The sequence below is a fragment of the Electrophorus electricus genome, chromosome 15 (genome assembly GCF_013358815.1).
Source record: "Electrophorus electricus isolate fEleEle1 chromosome 15, fEleEle1.pri, whole genome shotgun sequence".
Lineage (NCBI taxonomy): Eukaryota > Metazoa > Chordata > Actinopteri > Gymnotiformes > Gymnotidae > Electrophorus > Electrophorus electricus.
This window is the reverse complement of record NC_049549.1, coordinates 6,786,717-6,798,082: the sequence shown is the minus strand read 5'-3', so window position 1 is coordinate 6,798,082 and position 11,366 is coordinate 6,786,717. Positions and strand designations below refer to the sequence as shown.

At 41.6% G+C, this 11,366-nt stretch overlaps 1 protein-coding gene across 2 annotated transcripts in view; it reads left to right on the top strand.

The window, feature by feature from the left end:
* The first annotated feature begins 500 nt into the window (after window positions 1-500).
* tnika (TRAF2 and NCK interacting kinase a) overlaps window positions 501-11,366 on the top strand; it is a 45,081-nt gene continuing 34,215 nt past the window's right edge. For both annotated transcript variants that reach the window (XM_035534128.1, XM_027008561.2), the window contains exons 1-2: window positions 501-809; window positions 4,254-4,319. In XM_035534128.1, the coding sequence (XP_035390021.1) occupies window positions 753-809; window positions 4,254-4,319 (123 nt within the window). In that variant the 5' untranslated portion in view covers window positions 501-752. The remainder of the gene's footprint in view (window positions 810-4,253; window positions 4,320-11,366) is intronic.

The window sequence follows — 11,366 nt, the reverse complement described above, 5'->3', positions numbered from 1 at the left end:
TACTGTACCCTTATTTTTTAAAAAACAAAACTGTACACAGGTATAAACTAAAATGTCTAGGAAAGTCATAAAAATGATCAAAGAAAAAGTAGCTTTAAAAGTTGGCAAAGGTACTAAAAGGACAATTAAAAAGGAGATAACAATTACGTCTAAGACTAATAAATTATAATTTTTATTCCACTTTTAAAAACGTTTAAATATTAAATAATAAAATAAATAAAACAAACTACAAATTACTTCTTTTTTTTTTCTTTTCTTTTTTTTCTTTTTTTTTTTTCCCGGTTACAGACTCTGAGCCATTTGAGTGTTAAAAATTAAATTACTTTTATCAGGAACTGTAAACACTGTGTAATTTCCAATGAAAACCAGCAGCTCCCAAAGATTAAATATATACATTATACTATCAGTCGGCAAATGGGCGGTGCTAGGGATTTGTATCCGCCCGTTGCATTTAAGTTCAATTTCAAAGAAGATACTTTTATATTCAGGCGACTCTCAGGCTTTGCGTTTTGTATTTTGCGGAAAGGGTGCAGTTAGTATAGATTTGGAGTTTGCGCTGAGCGCATTATTTACCAGACGCTTGGATCAACTAGAGCGTGATTACTTTGATGCATTGGTAGTTGCAGTTTGTGTATGTTTGTGACAGGAAAAAAAAAAAACTATTATAAGGAAGAAAACAACTAAATATTAAAGAAAATTACTTAGCGGACAAACAATTTTCACCCCAAATTTGATTTTCATTTAATGTAAACATGGCGAGCGATCCTCCAGTTCGAAGTCTGAAGGAAATCGACTTTAACAATTTAAGGGTAAGTTTGAGATTTTAGTGCCGACTGAATCGATCTGATGGAGGTGCACCTGTCTGTGGGATTATTTTCGTTTAAAAGCTAAAATTATAAATACATTTTTGCGTCATAGCGATTTCACTGCGTTCCAGCTCACGGTTACAAATGTAAAAGAACTGTTGAAATAAACGTTCTGTATTTGCCATTTATTTGTGTATCCAGATGTAGTGTATCAAGAGATGCCGGCTAAATCGTTACTTGTGATGCTGTCTGTAGGAATGTTAAATGTAGCGTGACAAATTGATGCATTCACATGTTTTTGACGTGTAGAATAAAATGTAGAAGTTAAACGTCTCCGTTATTCCATAGAGGTCCGAAGAGCGCAGCCGCCTTCTGTGAGCTGTCTTACTGCGCATCTAATTGCTGTGCTTGAGTCGTTTATACAAACAAAATTCCTCACTGTTTCCACGTATGCCCTGCCGAACTGTACCTTCGAGTTCACAGCAGTGCTGCTAAAATGCTTAACACAGAAAAATAGTAAGATAAGTCTGTTCAAAAATGGGTGAATGGGTCAGTGTGATAGTCTATGTGCCAGTGCATTTAGGTTCGGGTACTAGTGTTCATCTTTAAACTAATGTAAGCTTGCTGCCTTAAAAGAGGTAAAGGTGTCGTTTCAGCACAATCACGGGTGTGAGTGTTAAGTGGAAGTGTTAATCTGTGGTTTTCAGTCTGATTTTGTCTTTGTGAGAAGTTGCTATATTACGTAGATTCAAGGAAAGGAAAGACAGGCCTTTGTATTCTTTCTGCTGTGTGTGTGTGTGTGTGGGTGTGTGTGTGTGTGTGTGTGTGTGTGTGCGTGTGCGTGTACATGTACAGTACCTGTCAAAAGTAAAGGGTGGCTGCTTAGATATTTGTTTCAACAATAACAATATTTGTTTAACAGGGCTTAATCACATATGTGTTGTTTCATTGTTTTTATACCTTTACTCTTTTTGTATAATGTAGAAAATAGTGAAAATAAGAGTAGGAATAGCTGAGTAGGTGTGTCCAAACTATTGACAGGTACTGTGTGTGTATGTATGTTTTTGCATCATAGAGGACTGCATGGCACCATGATGCAAAGGAAGGTCTTGCTGTATTTAAAGGAATGCATAGTTAGTTGGCCATTACACATTGTTATATAGTACCTGTGGTAATGTGCTTAATAACAGAACCTTTCTATGCAGAATGCTCTCACTTTCAATCATCCGTGTTCATGTTTGTGCATCTGTGTGTGTGTTTGCATTGGTTTGTGTGTGTGAGCTCCTCTGCTGCTGCACTCTATTCTGGTGGTCTCAGCAGGATGAGGACATCACTGCACTGCCTCTGCAGAGAGCAGCTGCCTCTCCATCTGCTGTCTCATCTCCTGACTACCTGCACCCATTCACAGCCCACTGCTACCGCATGTGTATGCGTGTATGCGTCTCTGTGTGTGTCTGTGTGACAATGAGTATGAATATGGGAGACAGAGATGGTGAGATCACATTTTTGCTCCCTTCTGAGTAAGGCAGCATGGGATTGACGGGTTGTGCAGGTGTGCTGGTGATGTGTGTGTGGTGTGTGCAGCCAATGATGCTGTATGTAGGCGCCATGCTGTGGGACAGGGCAGTGGTGACCTGGTTGTCAATGTGAACGTGACCTGTCTTCCTCTCACTCAGTCCAAATACAGTGGAAATGCATTGGTTTTTTTGGATGTGTTAACCACAGTGGCATGAGAACAGCAGAGCGGCAGGCTGGGCCAGAGTGGAATTTGTGTGTCTTTGTATGTGTGTGTGTGTGTGTGTGTGTGTGTGTGTGTGTGTGTGTATGTGTGTGTGTGTGTGTGTGTGTGTGTGTGTGTGTGTGCGCCTCAGTGCATTAGTCTTTGTGTCAGTCTGTATGCTAATATTTAGCTGTCCTCAGCAGCTCCCTCCCCATGCCTATTGACCTACTTGCTGTTGCTCTGAGTTACAAAGTGTGTCTGTCACGGCAGGTTATTCTCCTTTTATATTTCATGCATCATGTTTTCAGTTACATTTCACTACTGCCAGTATATCTGCCGTCATTCAGTGCACTGTGCCCATGCAGGCTTAAAGCCATTGCACAGTACTTACACAAGTAAATCCTATTATTTATTGTAACAGTACTTATGTACTTTCAAGTCTGTCTGCATCATGCCAGGCATGAACCCACTGTAAGTCCAGACCTGAGTGACCATGTTAGATGATTTCCAAGTAGCGTGTGGTGGCTCTGAGTAAAAATGATCTGATTGGGCTGGATGAGGGTAGCCCCAGCATGCTTTCTGGAGATCAGGGCTCAGTGTTGACACTCTTGCAGCATGCTGGGTATCAATGGTGGAGCTGTATGTGGGGAATTTTATAATGGGGAATGGGAGCAGAGCCTTGGGATGGGGGGGGGGGGGGGGTTTGGTACACCATGTTCTGCTCTCAAATACCCATAGTTTCTTTACAAGGAAATGGCCTGTGATGTCAGTTTAAGTATGAGATGTTGATGGTACGTTGGGGTGAGTGTGTCTGTGGTTTTCTGGTTCGGCAGGAACTCCTGAAAGTGATCAACGGCTTGACTCATTGTCTGAACTTCACATAGCCATTACTTTTGTGACTCAGCATAAAAAACACCAGTTTGTGTGTGTGTGGGGGGGGGGGGGGGTGTATGTGTCTGTGAGATGGAGAGACACAGAAAGAAAGTGACATAGAAGGTGTGGAGGAAATAAGACTGTAAATTGTCAAAGATGCATTCTTACTGGACAGCTGAGATTAGTTTATCACAGCCATTTTGTAATTGGGGAGCTCTTATGCTTCTCTCCTGACATGTAGGCCTTACTCACTGACTCATGTCTTATGTTCATGCTGGGCTTTTCAGATTCAGTTTTGTAGAAGCACATGTCCCCCATCCTATGACTGCAGAGGCACTGGTTTTATTTACAATGTTTTATTTTAATTTTTCATCCCAATATGGAAGCCAGTAGTCGTATACCCACAAACAGCACACAACAGCTGGGATTCAAACCTTAAGTGCGCCAGCAGACCTTTCGCTCATGCATGCCACAGTGGCTGCAGAGGCTGGCATGATTATGCAAATGAGCACATCTGCTGTCTGTGGCTCCAAACAGAGACGTTTCAGTCACAGATGTATGTGTGGGAAAGGAACTGGCTTGGTGTACACAGACAGTGATATAAGGCAGTGAGAATGGATGTCAGATGGACTGATGCAGGAAATAGCCCAATGCTGAGCTATCAATGGTGAGATATCACAGTGATCATGAGAGAAAATGACCCCTAATGATCATAATATCCACTTATTAACTGATTTCTTTTAAGATTTTGAAGATTAAGAGTGTAGTCTTAGTTTGTCAGAATGCAGAACTCTGAATCACGTTTTGGTAATGACTGTGATAGGAGCTGTAAGGATGTTATTGTCTCTTTGTAGGACCCTGTGGGAATCTTTGAGATGATGCAGAGAGTAGGCAATGGCTCATACGGTGAAGTGTACAAGGTAAGACCGCATCATTCCATTCTTCATCCCTTTTGGTCTCTCTACATTTTGTCTCTCTAAATTCACATAGTTATCATCCGCTAGCTGTATTAGTCATGACACACCAAACGTGTTAAGACTGACCCTTTTGGTCTTGCCCTGACCTGCTGTCTGTCTGCTGCCTCCTCTTCATGCTGTTAAGGACTGGACATGCCTGTCTGATTCTCTTAAGGATTATACACATACACACACACACACATACAGACACAGACACACGCGCACACACACACACACACACACACACACACACACACACACACACACACACACACACACACACACACACACACACACAAACACACATGCACATACACAACCAGGCATTCACCTATGCACTCCTGTGCTATTTGCCACTCCACAGGGGGAGTTTTTTGTCAAAGGTAAGATGCTTGCAGCACTGTACTGTCCCAGGAGTAGCATTGGTACAGAGAGCTTGAGCAGGAAGCCTCCATGTCTCTCTGTGGGCTAGGAGTGTGTGCTTCACGGGGGACTGCAGGAGACTCTCTTTCCTTTTCCTGTCCCTCATATGTTTCATTTAGTTAACAATCCCTGAAAAGCTCTTCTTGTATTACCTGTAAGAGGAAGAGGAGGCAGAGGAGGAGGAGAAGGAGAGGCGAGGGGGAAGTGGGGGAAAAAATGAGGAGGAGAGGAGGGGAGAGGGGGAGAGGGAAAGGTGCAGATGCTGGTTGACAGACAACAAGCACTTCCTATGATGACAGTGGCCAGGTCAGTAGATGATGTACTTCAGCTTAATAACTTAACATCACTTAAAAAGTGTTTAATGATATTTAAGAACTGGGTTATTACAATATTCTTCTCAAAATACATATTCTGAAAAGTTGAGCAACATATGTCTTTATAAAGCCTTATTTTTCTGTTTTTATAGTGTTATGCCTGCAACTTATCCCATGCACAGATGTTACAAATATATTTATAATGTTTTATGTACACAGTATTAAAAATCGGGTATTGCAAACAGCTTGTATTTGTGTGTGTGTGTGTGTGTGTGTGTGTGTGTGTGTGTGTGTGTGTGTGTGGCTTCACTTTGTGTTTCTGCTGTCACATCTTCCTATGCTGTCACACCAGCCTGTGTTATCACATCCACATCCCTGTGTTATTACATATCATATCCTGTGCTGTCTTGTCACCCTGTGCGGTCACCTCTTTCCTCAATCAGTGGGGTCCTCTATGGAATGTGGAAGGAATGGTCTGTATCTCTGATGAAGATGCTTCATCTCCCTCATGCTGTTCCCATAAGGGGCAGTTAACACTGATCAAGTCAGTCAGAAAGTCCTCTTTAACCAAATGATTCTTTTGAGAAGACAGTATTATTGAATTGCAATTGCTTTGTTCTTCACTGAGTGTTAGTTCTGTTCCATACCAATCCATACCTTGAGTACTTCGAACCTCACGTATGGTGCGGCTTGAAATACCATGCTTCAAGTCTCATGGAAGACATTCCTAGACGGTGGAATGCACTTACACTTGCTGTCCGGACATAAGTAATTATGTTGATAAGCATGGCACATTGCAGTATTGTGCAATTCTGTATCTTATAGAACTAACAGTGAAGCACTTATCTCACTCCTTGTCTAAGAAGGGTAAGGATCACAGCCATCAGCAAGCTTGCTGGTTACGAAAAAAGGACAACCACTAGTAAGTGCTAGTTCGTTGACAAAAAAAATTGTTTTGCCATCTAATATAAATGACCCCCAAAATAAACCAATGAGTGAATGTATTGCTTAGTAACGAGCCCTAGTAGAGTCTTGGCATAATAAAGGTTTCGGTTTAGTACAGTGTTGAATGGTAGATTTACAAAGAGATATTATACACTAATAATGAATATTTAGTTAAGTAAAGACAACAGATCCAAAGCACAATTTAATACATATTAAAACATGAAAAAGATTTTTCAATTAACCCATTACTAGAAACCGTCACAGCCCAAATGAAACATTTAATGACAGAAAAAATAAAGAACACTTGTGGCACTCGACAGTGACAATGACAACATAAAATACAAATGTAGGATTATATTAACAGTGGCTACACACTACTTGACACTAACACGAACAATGAGGCTCACACTGACAGGGGTTTAAATAAACGGACATACAATCAACATTAACCCCGTGCAGGTGCGTGTCATGATGGAGGGCGTGGCAACAAACCTAAAGTCCCCTGCACACGGTGGGCCATACCATGTGACTCGTGGGGGGGGGAGCATTCCGTGACAGAAGGAAGGCGGACTTCAAGAGTAATACATTTATCAAAAATATAATTAACAGTCGAATAACAAAACAAATGAAACTGTAATTTGCTACATATATCCCCACAGCATGAGAAAGTTATTTTAGGCTATGACAATCTGTATGTAAGAAATTATTCACTAGAATAGCAGCAGTTTCAGTTCTATTTAATCAGACACCTGCAGTCTGCAGGGGAGAGTCAGAACATGTTAGTCATGTTTCTGCAATAGTGGTTACTGGATTTCTGTGGCAGACTGAGGGCCATCAATAACTCCCAAATTAAGTTCTCATTCTTCCTTTTCTCTTTATCCATACAGTACATACTGCATGGGAATGTGTAACTGGGTCACAGGAAATGATGAGCCGGACTCTTAAGTTGCCTATTAACATGTATGGTAGACTGGGTGTGTAGGGATGTGTGTAGGGATGTGGTGGTGGCATCTGGGATACAGTTTGTGTGTGTAGCTGTGGTCAGCCCCATTACTCTGGCTCTGCTGCTCTGGAGCAAGGCAGAGATGGGTGGGGTCTCGGAGAAGGGAGCAGCCCTGCTTAGCTGAAGGTCACTGACAGTTTGCTCATCTTCCCCATGCTGAGTCACATCAAGCCCCAGCCCGCTGGTATCTCTCTGTAGGCTTTCTGCTTGTTGTATCATTTTAAAAATTATGCGGAACCCGGACTCAAGTGTTTTCTGATGCACCAGAAAGCACAGCCAATTGGAATTAATTTAAGAGAAAAGGCATACACCCTGAGGAAAGACTTTTTCTCCTCAGAGCTCACATCTTGGCTTTCACACATGCCACCCAGCGTAGCCGCTGATGGTGGCAGCTGGGATACAGTTTAGCTTTGTTTCAGGCAGTGAAAAACATTACTGCACATGTTCCTTCATCACAGCATTATGGGAGGAAATGAGACAGGGTGTTGGAACCCCTGCCCCTTTGCTGAGGCAGGACTCTTTCAAAGTTATTCTGGCAATATTTGTTTCAGGCTATGGCATAAAAATACCTCTGGTGCCTGTCTGGAGAGAGAAATACACCTGATCTTAAAGCTTAGAGAGAGGAGCTTTGTTTCTGACTCCATCCTGTATGACTGCGCTGTTGATCAGGTAGGGGAATGGGAAAGCTAAAACCCTGAGAGACAGCAAGGGATATTCTGTCCACATGAGCTGTTGCACCTGCCTATCTTTATAATAGGCCTCAGTAAAATTTATTTCTGGGTCTTCTTGTATTGTCAGAGCTGGGGTTTCTCTCTCTCCCTAAGCTCTTTCAGACAAAAAGTTAAAATAAGGTTTTCCTATAAACCCCGCCAACATTCCAATCATTTGGCTTTTCTGTATTTATAGGTTTTTCTCCACTCCAGCAATTCAGTTTTAAACTGAGTAACACTCATTCAGAATCAAAGGCACTGTGGATCAGTGTTTGAGAGAGTCAAATGACATCATAAGCTATGTCTGCTGGTGTGTGCTGGATAGAGGAGGGTGAGGCTCAGCATCTGGAGAACTGCAGTAACGGGAGTGGGGGACATGTGACCCAGCTGGACACTGGTGCACTCTCTATCACCTACCAGCAAGTTATTGTTACTTTTTCTGAGGTGTTAATTATCGGAACTCACAGGGGCTGTCCTGCTATGTATATTGGTTTCTCAGTTTTACCATACATCGCTACTGGTGTCACGGTACGGCCCCTCCTTCTAGACGTCTGTGTGTGTGTGTGTGTGTGTGTGTGTGTGTGTGTGTGTGTGTGTGTGTGTGTGTGTGTGTGTGTGTGTGTGTGTGTGTCATCCCCGTGTATCACACCTGTTCCTCGTTTTGTGTCGTAGTCTTGAGTGTATATAAGTCTTGTTTAGTTGTGGATGTTTGTCAGTGTTTAACCTTCCGTTAGCCTGTGTGCTACGCTTGTTGTATGTTGTGTGCTAACAAACGTCACTGTGCTCTACACGGCTCGCGTTTGCGACCTGCCGTGCCAGCATCATGGGTGTGTGAATGAGGTGTGTGTGTACCTCTGCAAGTGTGTACATGTTAGAGGGTGTGTTAAAACTTTAGTGTTATTAATTAAATGAATTTTCTGGATGCATTCTTCCTTGTAATATTCCACAAACACTCCTGCTTAATATTTCCAAAATATTTCCTTTTATTATTCTCCAAATATTCTTCTGCTTATCATTCCAGAGCCATGAAATCTAATTTTACTGGGCTGTAAAAGAAAGGCCTTGTCACGGCAGGCGCGTCATCCAGCAGGAGACACACACCCACTTTTGCACAGAACCATGCATTGCACCTGCCCCGGTCCGATTCCCCCGTATACTGATCATACTCGCATGTTCCTTGTTTCCCCTGTCTTTAAGCCCACAGCTTCCACACATTAGCGGACCTTTGAGCGACATGCCGCTCATCAGTGCTAAGCCTACGCATTGGCTACTTTTGTTTTCTTCATCACTGCGTTGCAGCTTATTGACCTAGTTGAGCAATGGAGAATAAAGACACATTTGCCTCACCCTTGCCTCTCGCTCACTCTGTTCTGCCACTGTCTCAGGCCTCAAACTGTAATCACAGAACGATTCGGTCTGGGTATATATACCTTACAGGCCAAAAATATTGAACATGAGAAATCACACATGAATTAGCTGTTGGAATATTTGTACTAGCTGTATTGCCCTCCAAGGATTTTAAATATGCTCAAATATTTGACTACCTTTAATAGCAAGGACAAAAGAAGCCAAAACACCTCTGTGTTTTTCAGCATTAAATAAACTTGCATGTTCATTCTGTTTTTTGATGTTAGTAACTTACGCACGTTGACAAGAACTATACTAATTTGCATGCCATCCAGAAGCCTCATTTATAGCGGCGGATAAGCCGTTGGTCTTCTGAGTTAGCCGTGAAGCTTGAAACTAGAGAGTTTGTGATGTTGACAGTGGTTGGCTCAGCTGGGCATTGTTTAGGGAGAGCCCTGCAGGGCCTGGATAGTAGAGCCTTGTGTTTCTGCTAAAGTAAAAAAAAAAAAAAAAAAAATGTCTTTTGTCCAATATGTGGAAAGAATGGTTTTATTTCATTTAAAAATACCATAAGGTTTTCAACGCTGTTGTGACAATAAGCAATCTATCAGATGCCATTTCCGTTCTTCAAATGGAAACTTTTTTGAAATATAGTTTTTTTAACACACTAGATGCAAAATACATCTTGTCTAGACTTGTTCTTTATCAGCATATGAATCTTTCATTTCGTCCCGAGGAACTTTTAATCTCAGGTGTGCCTGTTATTTCTGCCTGACAGATCTGATTACAGTCTAGTTCCAGAGAAAGTGGTAATGAAAGGAAGGTTTTCCCCTTAATGTCTGGTTGTACGATTCACACAAATATATATGTATAAGCCTGTATAAGCAAAACTTTGTATTGCTTTGTGAAACACCTTTGGTCCTTGGAGCTAAGGACTCGATGGCTTCATGATTTCTCCCACAGGGTCTCCTTCACCCTGCACTTTCACAAGGGATTCTCTCTTTCTAGATGCTGTTCTTCTGTGGTTTAATATGTTTCTCATAATTATATATAGCCATTTAAAAATCCCAAATATAGGAAACACGTTATGTCTGAATAATTTAGAGGCATTCCTCAGTGTTCGTGAATATTTAATGAATCTGATTCTGGAGTTCTGCTCGTAGATACATTCATTTTACATGTGGCTGAGGTGTTTTATGTGGATCCTCTGTCCTGTCATGGGTTATAGACTATATTGATGTAAGGTCATGAGAGAACCTGGTTTGCTGTTTTTTTGTGAATGATACTGGAATCATAGTCAGAATAATGATAACTGCAGCACTTTATTCACATAGAGAGTGCTTTCAAGTCTGTTCAGAATGAACATTGGAGCCGTATTAAAAGTATTTATTAATAGGAGATCAACCAATAGGAGAATCTACTCTGTGAACAGAACCCCCTCACAGCAAACCTCACAGCACAGGAATGGCTATGCGTGTGCGCGCCATGTGCAGTGTGTATGTGTGCACTGTGTGTGTGTGGCAGCAGCAGAATGAGATGGACGTGTAGACAAACTGTAGCCTCTGACACTGCCCTTCATGGCATGGCAAGATAATCCTGCATATTTGGGGATTTTTGGTCATTTCACTAGTGTACCGCTACCATTATTCATCCTAGAGTTCCTTAGGATCAAAATCAAACTGATCGGTAGGCTATCAAACTGATCGGTAGGCTCGTTACATTTACATAGAAGCATCAAGACATTTTCAAGCTACTTAAGACCAATTCCATGTTATTCCTGCCATACATGATGGAGCAGGCCTGTCTGTGTGCTACAGAGTTGGAGAAAGCAAACATAGGGTGTCAATATTATTTGTCATCACTATAATTATCACTATAATTATTTTTAGCTCTGCTGAAGTGTTTACACACTTGCTGTAAAAATTCCACCATGATTAATATTGCCTATTCATCTATAACTGAAGGTGAGTAACACCTTGTTATGTCCTCCGTCTTGTTAATAAAAAAAAAAAAAATTAAAAACAACATTCTTAATACATATTGCAGTCCATCAGTACTCCAACACGCAGGATTTAAAATGATCGTTGACTAATGGTGATGTACAGAATGTCTTTTTCAATTTATGGGCATTTATAACTATATTTGGATAATAAAGATTGCAAATGCTGAGCTGCTACTGCAGAAATAATCTGCATTCTCCGTTTTCCACCAGACACCAACAGACACGTGTAACGTGTGGTGGCCCGAGTGCCGCAGGGCGAGGGGCAGG